Below are 16,081 nucleotides of genomic sequence, written 5' to 3' on the forward strand. Positions count from 1 at the left end.
TGTGCTGAAGGACTGGGAGAGACGGGGGCTTGAGAATAACACAGGAAACTCAGACGGCAAGTTCGAGCTGCTCAGGGTTTATTACACAAGGTGAGGCAGAGTGAAGCACAGTGTGGTGCTAGTACTGAAACAGCGGGCATTACCGCTCGCAGAAACTTCATCTTCATAAAGCAATGCTGCAGCAGTAAGCCGTAGCCTGTGGGAGGTGTCTTACTGGATCAATAACAGCAGTGTGGTGTATGTGTTACTGGATCAATAACCAATAGTCTGTGAGAGGTGTCTTACTGGATCAATAAGCAGTAGCCTGTGGGGTGAGTATCACTGGATCGATGAGCAGCAGCTCTGACAGTGGGCTGTGTATCACTGGATCAATGAGCAGCAGCTCAGACAGTGGGCTGTGTATCACTGGATCAATGAGCAGCAGCTCAGACAGTGGGCTGTGTATCACTGGATCGATGAGCAGCAGCTCAGACAGTGGGCTGTGTATCACTGGATCAATGAGCAGTAGCTCTGACAGAGGGCTGTGTATCACTGGATCAATGAGCAGCAGCTCAGACAGTGGGCTGTGTATCACTGGATCGATAAGCAGCAGCTCAGACAGAGGGCTGTGTATCACTGGATCGATAAGCAGCAGCTCAGACAGTGGGGTGTGTATCACTGGATTGATGAGCAGCAGCTCTGACAGAGGGCTGTGTATCACTGGATCGATGAGCAGCAGCTCAGACAGTGGGGTGAGTATCACTGGATCGATGAGCAGCAGCTCAGACAGTGGGGTGAGTATCACTGGATCAATGAGCAGCAGCTCTGACAGAGGGCTGTGTATCACTGGATCGATGAGCAGCAGCTCAGACAGTGGGGTGAGTATCACTGGATCGATGAGCAGCAGCTCAGACAGTGGGGTGAGTATCACTGGATCGATGAGCAGCAGCTCAGACAGTGGGCTGTGTATCACTGGATTGATGAGCAGCAGCTCTGACAGAGGGCTGCCCAGACACCCATGAGACAAGCTGACTGTCTGCAGACACAGAGATCTTGACTGGAGCCGAGCCAGGAGGCTCACTGGCTCTGGATTGCTGGGGCCGCTGTGCCTCCTAACTGCTCTGCCAGAGTCTCGATGGTTTTCTTTCTCTCTTCCTTCGTCATGATGTCTGCTCTGCCGTCCAGGAAAGCATAGAGATTCTTCCCCTCAACCCCGCTGGTGATCTGCACATATCTCCCACACAGGGCTCCAAATGCCTTCCAGAACTGGAACACAAAACACAGACCTGTCAGGGGAACCAGCAGCCCTTTCCCTCTCTCATGAACCTCATGAATCACCACTCTCAGCTCTTCCCTGCTGGACACACATCTGCCATAGTCACTGGTGGAGACACCAGCCCCCTGCACACAGGGCAGGGCGAGGGGAGAGAGAGAGAGGGGGCACCGGACTGGTCAGGGGGAGGAGAGAGAGAGGGGGGACCGGACTGGTCAGGGGGAGGAGAGAGAGAGAGAGAGAGAGAGGGGGGGCACCGGACTGGTCAGGGGGAGGAGAGAGAGAGGGGGGACCGGACTGGTCAGGGGGAGGAGAGAGAGAGAGAGAGGGGGTGAGGGGGGACCGGACTGGTCAGGAGGAGGAGAGAGAGAGGGGGGACCAGACTGGTCAGGGGGAGGAGAGAGAGAGAGAGAGAGAGGGGGTGAGGGGGTGAGGGGGGACCGGACTGGTCAGGGGGAGGAGAGAGAGAGAGAGGGTGAGGGGGGACTGTACAGAGACCACAGTGGACTTCAGCTAGAACATTGGGGTTCACATCCTGCTCATTAAACATGCATGAGACCTTTAATACACTCTGCATGGCTCCTCTCTCTCCACTGATTAGGATCTAACCCAGCTGCAGAAGGGGCAGAAGGAGTAAAAGCAGGTCAGCACTGTCCTGTATTGGAAGTATTAGCGTCTGTAACACTGTACAATTTACATGTCCACAGCCCCTGAGGAATAAAGACCCAACCTGATTTTTCTAGAAGAGACTTAAACAGATCTTGACCTACTCAGAGCACGAATCATGAAAAAATTATACACCTACTTTTTCAGAGCCATCAAGAGTCTTCAGATATTTGACCCTGTATCGCTCATCCTCCACTTTCTTCAGATACGGATTGCCTTTCTCCGTCTTTTGTGAAAGCAGGCTGAGAACGGAATCCATCTTCTCCCAGAAATCAATGCAGCGTTGAAGCTGTGCATCAACTTGAGCCAGATGCTGGACCACAGTGAGGAGAGAGCTCTCATCCCCCATCATGTCTGAAAGCACAGACACAAGGAACAGGGCTGCTGGAGCACTGGGCAAGGAAACAGCCTCCTAGGTGCTGTCCAAGCAAAGGGGTGTCCCAGAGGAAGTGCAGAGAGGCGCCTGCCCTCACTGTTCGTGTGTGAGAGAGACATACAGGAGAGGCAGGTCCCTCAGAGCCAGCGGGCAGGACTGCACAGACACAGAGCCCAGACTGCACAGACACAGAGGCTTGAGGTCAGACTGTACAGACACAGACCCCAGACTGCACAGACACAGAGCCCAGACTGCACACAGAGCCCAGACTGCACAGACACAGAGACAGACTGCACAGACACAGAGGCTTGAGGTCAGACTGCACAGACAGAGCCCAGACTGTACAGACACAGAGGCTTGAGCTCATACTGCACAGACACAGAGCCCAGAGCTCATACTGCACAGACACAGAGCCCAGAGCCCAGACTGCACAGAGCCCAGACTGTGCAGACACAGAGCCCAGATCCCAGACTGCACAGACACAGAGCCCCAAGCTCAGACTGCACTGACACAGGGAGAGTCACCTGGCAGCCTTGAACACTAATTCTTTCAATCAGGACTGAGTCCTGGATTTTACCTTGTGCGTTTTTCAGCTTCTCCAGTATTGCCTGCTTTTCAATCATCTCCTCTGCTGCACTGGTCTCTGAAGAGGACAGCTTGAGCATCTCTTCTCTCTGCTTTGTGATCTGCTCCCTCACTTCTTCTCGGTCTTTCCTGTCCTGTTCCCTTTCTTTACCCTCTGCATCACACATGATTTCCACAATTTTAGTGACTCCAAGAAACCCCAATATGCCCCCTCCTCCTTTCCTCTTCTGTCGTCTTGTTTTTGGTTCTGGACACAGAAGCTCTGTCAGCGGGTCACGTGAATCATCATCAATATCATCCTTGATGTGTTTTTCTTCCAGTGTTTTAGCTTTCTTTTTGGAAGAAGCCAGTTCCTCTTCGACCTTCTTTCTTTCCTCTTCGTATTTCCCCTTTTTCTCTTCTATCAGTTTTTTCTGCTCTGCGGCCATTTTGGCTTTCTGCTCCAGGCTTTGTTTCTCAGAGATCACCTCCTGCTTCTTCTTTTTCGCTGTACTGATGTTTTTATTGACGTCCATGATAATCTTTTGATATCTAAATGAAAAGAACAGTAAAGTAATGAAGATCTATACATTATGATCACTGTGCTAGTGAAATTCCCCAGAGGCGTTGAGCCTCCCAGCCCTTAGGGGGCAGTATAACCCACCAGTTTACCCCTGTCTTTGTGTGTTAACCTTCAATCAAAACAGTGGCCAACACGAGTCACTACAATTCAGCTCATGGACTGCTCAAAATGACAACACCTGACCATTTGCCATGGTAAGTATGTGTAGTAAAGTGATATATATATATATCAATGTATAAGTATTATTTGGAATTACAAGTAATAGTCCATCAGGTGGCCCTACCCCATTTCCCGAAGTTGTAGGAGTCAGTTTTGTGCGCCAGAAGGCGAGGGAGAAAACCAGGAAGAACTGGGGAGCTGGAGGACAGCTGAGAGGAGCTGGCGCGAGAGAGACATGTCGGATCGGTAGGGTAATGATCTGTACGACCAAACTTTACTTGAATATATATAGTTCATCGTTCCACAGCCACCTCCGTGTCATTCTTTGCTTCATGTGAGGACACAACAGTATGTAAAGTGAATTTGTTCTAAACAAACGAAGACAATAAATGACATCATTGTGTGAGGGGAAATAACAACAGGTACTGAACACAGAAACAGAGAAAAGTAAAGGTTCTTCAGAGATTCTATTATAAACCTTCTGATTCTTTCAAATTTAAAGCAAATGAAAGGAACCCTGAATGCAGAATAGCTTCCTTCACCTGGACACCACACAGCTGCTCTCCTGCTGCATCTAGAGGACCAACCTGCCTGCTTTCTGTCACATTTCACTGAGACACACGCTGACCAGCTGTGGTCCTAGTACAGTCCCTTGTGGGACTCCACTGATCACACAGCGTTGTGATCTTCAGATCTTCAAAGTGTCTTCAGGTGTGAGAAGAAGAGAGGACAGTAGCAGGGATATAAAGAGCAGGAGAGAGAGAGACTGTCCAGTGTCTTCAGGTGTGAGGAGAGAGAGGGTGTGTCCAAAGAAGGGAGACCACTGGGATCCTTTATGTTTGCAGAATGTTTTTGTTGCAGATCCGTCAAACCACTGACAGAGTAGAGACCCAGGCTGTGCTCTGAAGTGTCCTATCCTGTCTCAGCCCTGCACAGGCCTCGGCTTTTAATTTTGTGCAGCAAAGATGTATGTTGAAAAGGTATAAAGCACCTAAGGTGGTTTATAAACAGTTTGTACAAAATGTCAAGGTTTTCAAAGTAAATCATTTCAGGATTTTCATAAATAAGCAGTTCATCACATAATTGAGAACCAACCTGTCTCTGGTGTTTGTAGCTTCTTCTTTCATTTCTGCTGTCCAGTTCTTTGCCATTTCAATGGTGTCCAGAGCCAGTTCAGCATCCTGGAGCTCAACGGCGTCTCTCACTTGTGGAATTAAATCCTCCAAAATCTGATAACCTGTTGCTTTAAACTAAAAGAGGAATAAAGAGTTCGGCATTATAAAAGGCTTGGGCTACAAATCCTTCTGATAGAATACTGAATTGATTTAATTGAATCTGATTTGTTGTCATACTGTACACGCAATGGAGCTAAAGGGTGCAGTGACCACAGACTTGCCACTAGGGGTCACTAAAACATGTATTAGGGATTGGCTCTGTCACTTCATTTGAACATCCGTCTGTTTTATTACACTTTTATTACAGAAAGAAATTGTATTACAGATCTGGTCAATGCGAAGGGTCACGCCACTGGTGAGCTGCCCTCTGCTGTATCGATGCACACAGACACAGGACGTCTCCTCTTCGATAAGACAGTCAACGGCAGTGTTTGATCCATGCACAGTATCTTACATCCAAACAAACCTCCGTTTACAAATGGAGAGTCGGGACTCTCACTTTACTCCTGTCCACTTACCTTGCTAATCAAGTTGGAAGCAAGGCTCTGCTGCTGCCGGCAGGAAACTGCGTTCTGTCTCAGCTCGGCCTCCACGTCGGGGAAGTCGTGGAGAGACAGGTACGCGATGTGGAGCCACCTGGCGGTCTCCTCCTGTCCTCTCCAGAGCTCCTCGAGAGGCAACATGTCGCCCAGCCTCTCAACGATCGTCAGGGCTGTCGCGTCTGGGATCAGGAACATTTACTACGTCACCAGTAAGGCCAGTGCAGTCAGCAGGCTACCCCAGGGAACTGCTCCCAGATCAGCCACGTCTGACCTGTGACACGCTGAAGCTCTTGGGGTTACATCTCCGGTATCTCACCTGTCCCTTCAACAAGGCGAGGACCCGCCACACCTCACCACACTGCTCACCTGGTCCACCAGCCCCCCCCGGCACCTCTCTATTTTAGGACACTGGCTGAGCACAAACTTCCCCGGACTGGACTTTTCTCTCTGCCCTGCGGCACGGTTGATCTTTCTGGCCTTTCGGACTCTTTTCCCTTTCTTTGACTACGGCTTACGGCTTTCGTCTCTGGTTTGGACGCGCTGTGGTCTTCTGGATTTCTGCCTTTTTGAATCGCCTCTCTACACGAATGCGACCTCTGGGTTACAAAGCTTGTATGCGAATACCGGACTCTAGCAAGTAAGTAGGGGGAAAGTATGGGGGTGGAGGGGAGACCCCATTACCTGTAAAGCGCTTTGAGTGGAGTGTCCAGAAAAGCGCTATATAAGTGTAAGCAATTATTATTATTATTATTATTATTATTATTATTATTATCTTTCCCCCTAGGGTGGCCCTAAAGTGTGGAGCTCACTAGAGAGTGAGGCATTTTTAAAAGAGCAGTGTGAGCCGGATCTACTGAAAAAGATCCCCAGACTGACCGGTTATTTCACGTTTGCTGAGCCGGACCCCGGTCCGGAGTTCACGGCTCACGGTGCAGCAGCTGAAGAGTCGGCTACAGCTACAGAAGCTACAGAAGCTCTGGCCTGGGCCCGGTCTACAGCCACGCCGCTCATGAGGTGGACAGAGGCGGCCACACTGGGCTAAACTGGGCCCGTCATCGTGTCAAAACCAAGACGCGGATGTTGCGGCACCGGAAAGACAACATCAACACTAATTAGAGTATTTCTCTAAAACCCTCTTCAAGAGAGAACTCCGGAATGGCGAGTGTGTCAAGAGGATGGCTGCTGTACCCCACCTCGAAAGGTAGTGTTTTGTTTCGCATGTGAATTATTTGGGGACGGTGATGAACAGCCCTGACGGACCGCAGGCTCTAGCGACTGGGAAAAACACGACGTGTCGCAGAGCCTTGGGAAGCCTGGGGTTGCATTCGTTGTGCGCTGTGCTGATGGTCTAATCGAGTCAGAGCTCACAGGACAGTTTGACAGTGAGTATGAGTGTTGGACTGACGTCTTGATCCGGCTGGTTGCAGTGGTGAAGTCGGAGCGAGAGCTGCCTTGTAGGGGCGCCCCGACAACGGGAACTTCACGGGTGTCCCCGAAGTTATCAGCGAGTTTGATCCCGTCTTGAAAGCCCATATAGAAAAACATCCGCTCGTCGATGCAGTGTATTGAGTGATTTGAGTCTGTTGACTGCAGGGACTTGCACGCGTGGGGGGTGTCCCGCTGCTCTTGAAATGAGGCGCTCGGACAGGGAGCTCTCTGGTCTCCGCGGTGCTGATCCTGCTGCTGCTGCTGTGTCGTCGGTTTCAAAGCAAGCGTACGCGCGATTTCTGTTGCCAGCTCGCGGGTTGGCCGTGAATCTGATTGGTTGGTTGCACTGCTGTACTTGCATTAGAGGCTGTTGGAGTGTGTGTGTGAGTGAGTGTGTGTGTGTGTGTTCCCTGCGAGTGTCGCCTGACATTCCGCTTAAACCGGCGGTAGCAGCTCTTTCGCCGGACGCGTCCCTGAACTATTACAGTATTGCCTCTCGCTTTTTTCAGGTAATGGGATGGGGGGCCTCCGATCACCTTAATCCGCCAGACTGCGCCTCCTTTCTCTAGTGTGTGCTGCACGCTGACACGAATCACCCTGAAGAGAGACCGCTGCCGTTCCCAGTGCTCACCCTCGTCCGCTTGCTGCAGGCTGCCGCTGGCCATCCTCTCTGCTGTCTGCTCAGGGCTGCTGTCTGCTCAGGGCTGCTGTCTGCTGTCTGCTGTCTGCTCAGGGCTGCTGGTGTAGCAAGAGCAGGGCTGTCTGAGCTGTTTATAGCCACAGTGGGTGGGTGTGTGTATGGCGGGGGTGATTTTCCGGAAATCAGACAGTTTACTGCCAGAGCATGGGGAGATCCGCGGTGCAGTGGGCTCAGGTGTTCTTTGCACCCTTCATAAATATGAGCACGTAATGCTGTATAAGATAAGCAGTACAGATAAGGAGCTGGTGTGTTTTTTTACCAGAAATTTTAATACCTAGGTTTTTTGTTGGAAAAAAAAATCATATTGCTCATTTAAAATCATTTGATTTGAAATAATCGTATTGAATAAAACCCTGTAGTTTTCACATTCTTGTGGGCATAAAATAGAGCTCATCTGTACTGTTTATTATAGAGAACACGCCTTTTCTTCATCTTTATCAAGGGCGGTTGTTGGTTTTTGTTTTGGAAGGAATTATTACATTTATTTACATATTACCATATTTAAAATATAGATTTAATCAATTGAACAAGTAGTGGAGAAACCTTAATGTTTATATATTTATTTCTTAACGAGTCACAGTAAATAATTATCCTGTTTTACAGGTTGTGATTTTTACACTAATTTAAGATTCAGCATGATGAGGGACCTTATGGTAGAGCTTTTCTGAACATCTCAAACTTGTTGTTTCGATTTGATAGGCTTAGCAAGGTAGGTAATGTGATGAGAGCACCTCCTGGCGTTGAGGTTTCCTTTCCAGGTCGTGTTTAGGTGTCTGTCGGATCGGGCTGGAGTGTCTGTGTACAGGAAATTCACCTGGAAAGGAGGATCAGAGAGACAGAGAGAGCCAGCACACCCGATACTTCCCAGTCATCTTATAATCTGGCTTTTGAGTTGCTGTGGAACCCGCAAACTGTTGTAGCAGATGGCTTTATAACTCGTTACACTTGACTTAGTGTCACTTGAATTAAGCTCCTAAAATTGGAGGTGATTTGTTTTCCACTAAAATATCAGACCTCATCCTCAGTAAGTGATGGTACAAGCATCAGGTCCATAAGCAGTACAAGGAATGAACCAGTTCCTGAGGCAGCCGTGACATGACCTCCCACAGGTGAGCAGACATGACCTCCAGCAGGTGAGCAGACATGACCTCCCACAGGTGAGCAGACATGATCTCCAGCAGGTGAGCAGACATGACCTCCAGCAGGTTGTGCACAAGACGATCTGCAGACCCTTGCTTTCTTCAGCCTTTACCTCACTTTGGTGAAGGTTGATCTCGGGCTCTTCTGTCTCAATGGCAACAGAGGACTTGACATCGGCCCTGGACAAGTCAAAGTCCAGTTTTAATTGGGCATCACCTGCTTTTCGAGCTGAAACTACGATCCAGCTTCTACACCCCCGCCCACAAAACCTCTGATTGACTGGAGCTGAATTCATGACATTAAACATAAAATCAGAGTGAACAGTTCATTTCAGACCTCACTGCCCAGGACATTTGGAGGACACTGTATATATAATTCATTTCAGATCAAAATATGAACTATTCAAATATAATGAGAGTGTGAAATAACCTGGTTTCAGTTTCTGTTTCTTGTAAATTGTGCTCTGAGGAGAAGCTGATATGTTTGAGGCGTTGTCTGTTTTTCTCTAAGAATCTGTTGGGCGGAAACATTTTATTACCCTGGAGGCTTGCAAGATATATGGCTGCTTACAAACACCCGAAACTAAAAGGGGATTTTCACTTGTGTGAAGTAACGAAGAACGTTTTAAAGCTGTAAGTGTGTTTTGTATTTTTTATTGTGCATATTTGAATATCTGTTTCGCTTTTTTGTATAAACTATGAACTGTTAGTGTTATATTTACAGGTACACTGGAATTATGTTTTAGACTGATTTGATTTCATTCACAAGAGGTTTTAATTATTTCATAAAGGTGAAAGAGCTACTATATTACATTACAGTGTCTGAATACTCCTTAGTGATCACAAAATGAAAGCAGGTTTTCAAAATTGAAAGTCTTTCCATCTTTTTAATATGCAATGTGTGGTACATAATAACACAATATTGTCTGGTCCTAACTCAGGAATATTGTTTTCTCTGTGACTAATAGCTTTCTGCAAGTTGTATTATTTTTTTTCCATAAAAGTTTGTAAACCATCGACTTTGTCAAAACAGCAATTTTAATTATTTACCTTTAGTCTAAATTCACGAGCTTCAGGACTGTTTAGAAATCACAAACTGTGATAATTGCCTTAGACACTTGGATTGATCCTGACTTTTGAAAAGTACATCCAGTTCCACAAAATTCACAAATTCCTGTGGTGTCCCAGTTTGCCGAATTGCTGCACACGATGTTTTCACCATTTTCGCTAGTGGGAAATGCTGAATCTGGATTGTGACTGCTTGAACCGAACACTGTGGTTTCCAGCTTGTGTTTTGTGTGGTCTGCCGCCGGGTCAGGGTGTCCCGGGTCTGGGCAGAGCTACCTGCTCGGGGCTCGTACACAGAAGGCCGGGCGTGACGATTCTTCATACCCTGTTCTCAACTGCCTCCTGGTCACAGAGCAGGTGACACCTGTCTCTCAAGCCCGTGTCGCCTCTGGGCCTCCGGTCAGGGAGAGAACATACTGGTGCTCAATGACTGCAGATGAACCAGCAGTCAGGTTTTTTCATTATGTGTTGACAGCAACATGAAAGATCACAGGTGGGATTTTAAGTAGTTCTAAATTTCTCAAAAAATGGAACGAAACCCCAATTTGATTAGAATGAAAATTTATTTTTTTACTGTGTGCTTCTAGGAATGTTTGGAGTCATATAACATTGCACGCTTAACCTCGTTCTTTTATGTTTCTATAATTTTACAGCTAAAAAAAGCCAAACCGTCTACAACAATGTTTGATCAACAGCTTTCAAAGAGAACGGTGCAGAATTTAAAGAAATTTCAAGACTGGGGGGCGGTGCAGAAGGACATCGAAGATGTTCAAGCGTTGTTCTCAGCCACGAAGATAGAAGCGCAGAGTATGGGACCCTTGCAGGAGCAAACAGTGGAGATGCAAGAGAAACTGAAGAAGGTGTTGCAGGACTTTAAAAGCTCTGTGAGCACCATTGCGGAAGTGTCATCGTCCTGTGATGTACGTGGTACTATAGAGAAAATGGCACAGGTATGTTGTTCAGCATGCATGTAAAGTAATAATTATGGATGGCAGACTAGACCATATCACCCTGCAGCTCCCAGCTCACAGCCCCACTGGAGCCCAGCAGTGTGAGCCTGGCCAGTACCTGGAGGGGAGACTCCTGGGAGAGCTGAGGCTGCTGCTGGGAGAGGTGTGAGTGGGGCCAGTAGGGGGCGCTCACCCTGCAGTCTGTGTGGGTCCTAATGCCCCAGTATAGTGACGGGGGACACTATACTGTAAACAGGTGCCATCCTTCAGATGAGACGTAAAACCGAGGTCCTGACTCTCTGTGGTCATTAAAAATCCCAGGGTGTTTCTCGAAAAGAGTAGGGGTGTAACCCTGGCATCCTGGCCAAATTTCCCATTGGCCCTTATCAATCATGGCCTCCTAATAATCCCCCTCTATGAACTGGCTTCATTACTCTGCTCTCCTCCCCACTGAGAGCTGGTGTGTGGGGAGCGTTCTGGCGCACTATGGCTGCCGTCGCATCATCCAGGTGGGGCTGCACAGTGGTGGTGGTGGAGGGGATCCCCATGACCCGTAAAGCGCTTTGAGTGGAGTGTCCAGAAAAGCGCTATATAAGTGTAAGCAATTATTATTATTATTATTATTATTATTATTTACTACCCCAGCCCTCCAGAGACCATGTCCTCTTGGAAGGATTTGATATCTTCAGTATCTTTTCAAACACTAACGTGGAAAGAAAGTAGAGACAGTACAGGCCTGGCTCTGAGCTTGAAATCGAAGTCACGCCTTCACTGCTGCAGGGGGCTCTCCTCTCAGAGCAGCACAACTCTCAGAGAGACCGTCGGCAGCTCTCTGCCAGGACTCCCCTCTTCCTCGGTTCTTAATTCCTTCTCATCTTCACAGCGTGCAAGCTGGGATCTGGATCTTTCGACACGCTGTTGCTTTAATGATCATACTGTATTGGTGCTGAACACATGGCCAGTGAGCAGTCTGTGGTCCCTGGACATAGAGCTGTCAGCAGGAAAGAGGTCTGGTGGAGAAAGAGGGTGTTGCTGTGAGCAGAGGTGGTCTTGCGCCTCGCGATAGGTAGTTTGTTGTGATTTTGCTGCTGACAGCTGATGGAAATGACTGGAAGGGCTGTGTTCTCATTCTTGCAGTCAGTGCTGTCTCATTAGTACTGTATTTTAAATGCGAGTTTCACCACTGCGAAAACTAATATACAGTAATGGTTGGATCTGAGGACATTGGAGACCACATGCATGTTCAGTACTTTGTGAAACGATTAGAAGCACGATGTTCCTGATGCTGCACGTTTGACAGGTTGCAATGCCCTTGCGGTCTTCCCCAGAACGTGGAAGCGGTGAAGGAAGAGTTCTTCCTCTACGAGTTCACTATCAACACCAGCATAAGCGAGATGAAGAGGAAGAAGCAGGAACTGGAGGAGGAAATCCAGGAGAAAAACGCCACCATAAAGCAGAAGCAGCAGGTGATGGAGCTCAAAGAGGAGCTGAAGAGAGAGACCGAAGATGAGAAGCGGCAGGCGGAGAGCGACCGGCGCAGGTACGAGCAGCTGGCCGAGGAGCACGACCGCGAGCACGCCGTGGCCACCGCCGCCGCCGTCTCCACCTCGGTGGGCGGCGCCGTGGCCTCGGGTCTGCTGTTCTTCGTGCCGGTCGTCGGCCCTGTCCTGGCCGCGGCGACGCTGGCGGGGACGGTCACCGGGACAGCGGTGGCCTCGGTCAAGGCCGTGGAATACCGGGACAAGATGAAAGAGGCCGCAGAGAAAGAGAAAAGGACCAGAGACAAGATCACCCGGCTGGCGTCCGACATTCAGAAAAACAGGAACGCGATTGAGGAGGAGACCAGGAAAATCGCAGAGATGCGCACGGAAATAGGTAGGAAATAGGTTCCCTGATTTATTATTTTAACATCGCTTGGCTTGCTTTTCTGCCTCGTGTGCATCCGTTTATTTCTAGTATTTCAGCGACAGCCTGTGAGGCCCGGGGGTGAAGGGGCACGCTGGCCAGTACCTGCGGTGTGCAGGGGGACCCCATCGCCTGCACAGGGCTACAGCAGCGTCAGGATCGTTCTCATCGTCCCTCCATCCCAGTGTCCCAGCGGAGCGGCCCGAGACTCCGCAGTCCCGCCCTGACACCGCCCCCCCCCACCCTGTTCTCTTCATTCTTCAGGGGGGGGAACACGGCGCCTGGGTGCCCCTCTGGTGTCTCGGCCTTCTCCTGGGTCCAGTCTGAGCGTTTCCCCTTCCCAGCCAGCAGACTGGGCCAGGACGAAGCCCAGCGCAGCGTCACGCCCCAAGGGCAGTTAGAGCAGAGCCCTGCGTGACCACAGCTCACCACCACACTCTTCCTCCCTGCAGCCACGTTCGAGAGAGTAACCCAAAAGCTGACGGATTTCAAGAAGCGTCTCCACGGCGACGCTGGCCTCAGCCAGTTTGTGGAGGTGCTGGGCGAGTTCTTTGAGGTAAGAACAGAAACCGTGAAATTTAATGTTTGACAGATATATAAAAATCAATGCAGTCGGCACAAACCTGGCTATTGTAGTTGGTAAAAGGCAATACAGACGGGTGATTGAGTTGAATCCTTAAGGAGAAATAAATGAACTGTGTGTGGAAGACTGTATGTGACAAGATGTCAAGCTGAAGTAAGATAAGATCTGACTTTAACTGCAGACTGGAAGACGTGTCTGTGTGGAGCTTGCATGCTGTGTTCTAGTCCACGGGAGCTACCTTTGTCTTGCTTGACTCCAGCGTGTGTCCTGTGACAGGACAGGGCCTGCTCTCATCCAGAGCAAAGACGGAGCAGCTGAGGAGACTCTCCCAGGAAAAATAACACTCTCACACAGGCACACGCACACACACACACACACACACACACACACACACACACACACACACACACACACACACAGTACAGGGGTGTGGGCTTTTTGGGGGGATTCCTCTGGAGCTCTCCACAGCTGTGACCTTGGGCCAGTGCTCTGATTTCCTCAGCCAGACGAGTTAATGTCAAAGTATTAAGTTCTCTGTTCCTTCGTATTTATCAGCTCATTTGTGTCAGATGACTGGTTAGCTTGGCTGAAATGGGATTTTTCTACTTAAACTCCAGACAGTCTATTACTACAGATGTATTGTCTGTGGAGCAGTAAAAGAAATGTTACTGGTGTTTCCTCCAACAGACCATGCTATTGGCACTGGGGATTATAAAACGGACAGAGGAAATATACCATCGGACTTTAAAGAACCACAGTTCAAAGAGTATGATCAGTAAAAAATTCCTTGAGAAAACAAAGGTAAGTGACATCGCATTTCAGTCCAGCTCCTCGTAACTTGTCTAAAGATCAGCCTTCTGTATTTCTCACGCCGATTTGTGCTGCTGTTCAGACACATGTGAGATGTGTTGCTCACGGTCTCCCGAGACAAAACCATGTTTTCCTGCAAAACAACAGACACAAGTGTGCCGAGCGATCAGTGTGGCGAATAGTCTACCGTCACAGGTCCTTCTGCTGCCTCACGGACTGGGGACACTGGTACACACACACTCCCAGGACAGGACACTGCTGGGCTGCTTTCTCCCAGTGCACTCCAGGTCAAATAAGGAAACCGTTTTCGCTTTAAGTCACAAGAAGAAGACAAACGGGCAGGTCTGTGTCCTGATCTCACAATCTTCCTGAGGGCCACAACACCTCCGCCATGTGGCTGTCCATTCCCATGGGCACGTCCCTTCCTGGCACAAGTACGGCGTCAGGGAGGGGTCAGCGGTAGGAAAAACATCGAGGGAATGATGTACAATTCGTGCGCACGAAAGAACGTTTTCTGTCTCTTTCCTCCGTTTTCTCTGTCTAGTCGCACGCACATAGAAAGTTTCTAAAACGCCAGCGTTATCCCCGGCTCCTGACAACGCTGTCAAACGCTAGCGAACACGTTACCGCGACTTCATAGTCGTACAATGAAGCCTACAGGAAGTGTCTGACGCTGCTGTAGAGGAGGGTGACGGATAGAGATGATCAAGTTTGATTTTGGTCTGGGGATGAGTTACTCGGGCAGTGTAGCTACTGTACTCTTGAACTACTAGTGAGGACTGCACCTCTTTCACTGCTAGTGCCACATCTGTCCTAGCAGTCCTAGAAAACGTTATTTCGTGCGCACGAGTTAAAGAAAGCGAGGGAACCATTTAGTTATTGCGCACGAACTGTAAAATCGTTCCCTCGATATCACTTTTTTTTCCCTACGGATGGCCCCTCCGTACAAAAGCCGAGCTATTTCGCCTTCTTGTTCCATGACTGGGCTCGTGGTTGTCTTCCAGTACCGCAGGGACTGCCTGAAGACCTTCATGAGAGATATTGAACAGCTGGAGCTGGTGAGAGAAACCAAACCAGCCCTCAAGTGAGCTCCGCCCTGCCGGACCCCCTCGGATTCTCTCCCGGCGCGGCCCCACGCTGCTGTGCTTCATGCTGACTCTCTGGCTCACTCCCCCCCCAGTGCATCAGTATGGGGGTGCGTCTGTAACCCCACTTAGCTCTCGTAACTGCCTGTGTGCCTGCAGGCTGGGCTCTCTCGTGTGTGTGTGTATGTATTTCCTGAGGTGTGTGTGTTTCCTGAGGCTTGACCACTGGCTGGGCTCGTGTGTGTGTGTGTGTGTGTGTGTGTGTGTGTGTGTGTGTGTGTGTGTATTTCCTGAGGCTTGACCGCTAGCTGGGCTCGTGTGTGTGTGTTTCCTGAGGCTTGACCGCTATCTGGGCTCTTTTGTGTGTGTGTGTGTGTGTGTGTGTTTCCTGAGGCTTGACCACTGGCTGGGCTCGTGTGTGTGTGTGTGTGTGTGTGTGTGTGTGTGTGTTTCCTGAGTGCCTGGTATATTACACAGCAGAGGAAGGGTCATGTCTGTGAAACTGCTTGTTATTGTCTTGTTGCTTTGAGCCCTTTTCAATGCAGTTGTATCGACAGCTGGGGAGGGATGAAGGCAGCCGACGAGACTGGCACCTGATCCTGCACCCCCTCCTCTTCCTCGCTCGTGTGTGGGTCACCCCAACGTTTTCCCTACGTTCCATAACCACTACTACCGGCACACAGACCCCGCCGCTGTCATCCCCCGCCAGTACCCCGCTACTGGCTGAGCTTTCGGAGACGCGTCGTCCTCTCCACTGCGGCGCTGAGGGGGTCCGAGGCGAAGGGCCGGGCCTGGCAGTCAGAGGCGGGAGGAAGTGCCTGTTTTCACCCCTCCTCTCCAGCTACTCTTCTCTCAGCTGTCAGTCGGACGATAACGAGGTGCTCGAGGGTTTTTACTTTGTAAGGACAATAAAGTGAAACTCTTCCTGGGGTGTCCCGTGTGACCTGATTCCTGCGCAGAGGCTGATCTGAAAATGAAACATTTTCCCCCTCCCCTGGAGATGGACTGTGCCGTTACCCCCTGACCTTTCACCCTGGCAGCCTCTCCGCCTACTGCTCCCTATGTAAAGGGGACGCCCCGAACTTCCCCTGCTCCC

The 16,081-nt window shown here is 49.6% G+C and overlaps 2 protein-coding genes across 8 annotated transcripts; one reads left to right on the top strand and one right to left on the bottom strand.

The window, feature by feature from the left end:
* Positions 1-61: 61 nt before the first annotated feature.
* Positions 62-7,523, bottom strand: LOC148654236 (uncharacterized). Of its 3 annotated transcripts, none has more exons than XR_015941292.1 (7): positions 7,377-7,523; positions 5,294-5,496; positions 4,696-4,850; positions 2,872-3,410; positions 2,058-2,272; positions 936-1,245; positions 62-510 (listed from the first exon to the last, which is right to left on the bottom strand). XR_015941292.1 is itself a non-coding variant. In XM_088646200.1 (6 exons), exons 1-6 carry the CDS (start codon positions 7,408-7,410, stop codon positions 1,057-1,059), a joined length of 1,335 nt encoding a protein of 444 aa, XP_088502326.1. In that variant the 5' UTR covers positions 7,411-7,523; the 3' UTR covers positions 823-1,056. The 3 variants fall into 3 exon arrangements, 1 of the variants encoding a protein (XP_088502326.1); XR_015941293.1 differs by lacking the exon at positions 62-510 and adding an exon at positions 517-804; XM_088646200.1 differs by lacking the exon at positions 62-510 and having other exon boundaries at positions 823-1,245.
* LOC148654237 (uncharacterized) lies at positions 6,509-15,910 on the top strand. 5 transcript variants are annotated; one of them, XM_088646206.1, is made up of 8 exons: positions 6,509-7,254; positions 8,458-8,554; positions 9,096-9,217; positions 10,306-10,602; positions 11,931-12,477; positions 12,960-13,063; positions 13,778-13,891; positions 14,905-15,910. In XM_088646206.1, exons 4-8 carry the CDS (start codon positions 10,333-10,335, stop codon positions 14,986-14,988), a joined length of 1,119 nt encoding a protein of 372 aa, XP_088502332.1. In that variant the 5' UTR covers positions 6,509-7,254; positions 8,458-8,554; positions 9,096-9,217; positions 10,306-10,332; the 3' UTR covers positions 14,989-15,910. The 5 variants fall into 5 exon arrangements, with proteins under 5 accessions (XP_088502332.1, XP_088502330.1, XP_088502333.1 ...); XM_088646204.1 differs by having other exon boundaries at positions 8,458-9,217; XM_088646207.1 differs by lacking the exon at positions 8,458-8,554.
* Positions 15,911-16,081: the final 171 nt, after the last annotated feature.

The sequence above is a fragment of the Lepisosteus platostomus genome, chromosome 9 (genome assembly GCF_059453375.1).
Source record: "Lepisosteus platostomus isolate fLepPlt1 chromosome 9, fLepPlt1.hap1, whole genome shotgun sequence".
Taxonomy (NCBI): domain Eukaryota; kingdom Metazoa; phylum Chordata; class Actinopteri; order Semionotiformes; family Lepisosteidae; genus Lepisosteus; species Lepisosteus platostomus.

What these genes read in the sequence shown, in the direction of transcription:
- LOC148654237 (XM_088646204.1), top strand. Translation starts at nt 10,333, where the DNA reads ATGTTTGATCAACAGCTTTCAAAGAGAACGGTGCAGAATTTAAAGAAA. An exon ending in AGAGATGCGCACGGAAATAG is followed by an intron (nt 12,478 to 12,959) that starts GTAGGAAATAGG and finishes TCCTCCCTGCAG; the next exon opens with CCACGTTCGAGAGAGTAACC. An exon ending in AATTCCTTGAGAAAACAAAG is followed by an intron (nt 13,892 to 14,904) that starts GTAAGTGACATC and finishes GTTGTCTTCCAG; the next exon opens with TACCGCAGGGACTGCCTGAA.
- LOC148654236 (XM_088646200.1), bottom strand. Translation starts at nt 7,410, where the DNA reads ATGGCCAGCGGCAGCCTGCAGCAAGCGGACGAGG. An exon ending in GCTACAAACACCAGAGACAG is followed by an intron (nt 3,411 to 4,695) that starts GTTGGTTCTCAA and finishes CTTTTCATTTAG; the next exon opens with ATATCAAAAGATTATCATGG. An exon ending in CTCTTGATGGCTCTGAAAAA is followed by an intron (nt 1,246 to 2,057) that starts GTAGGTGTATAA and finishes TTTGTGTTCCAG; the next exon opens with TTCTGGAAGGCATTTGGAGC.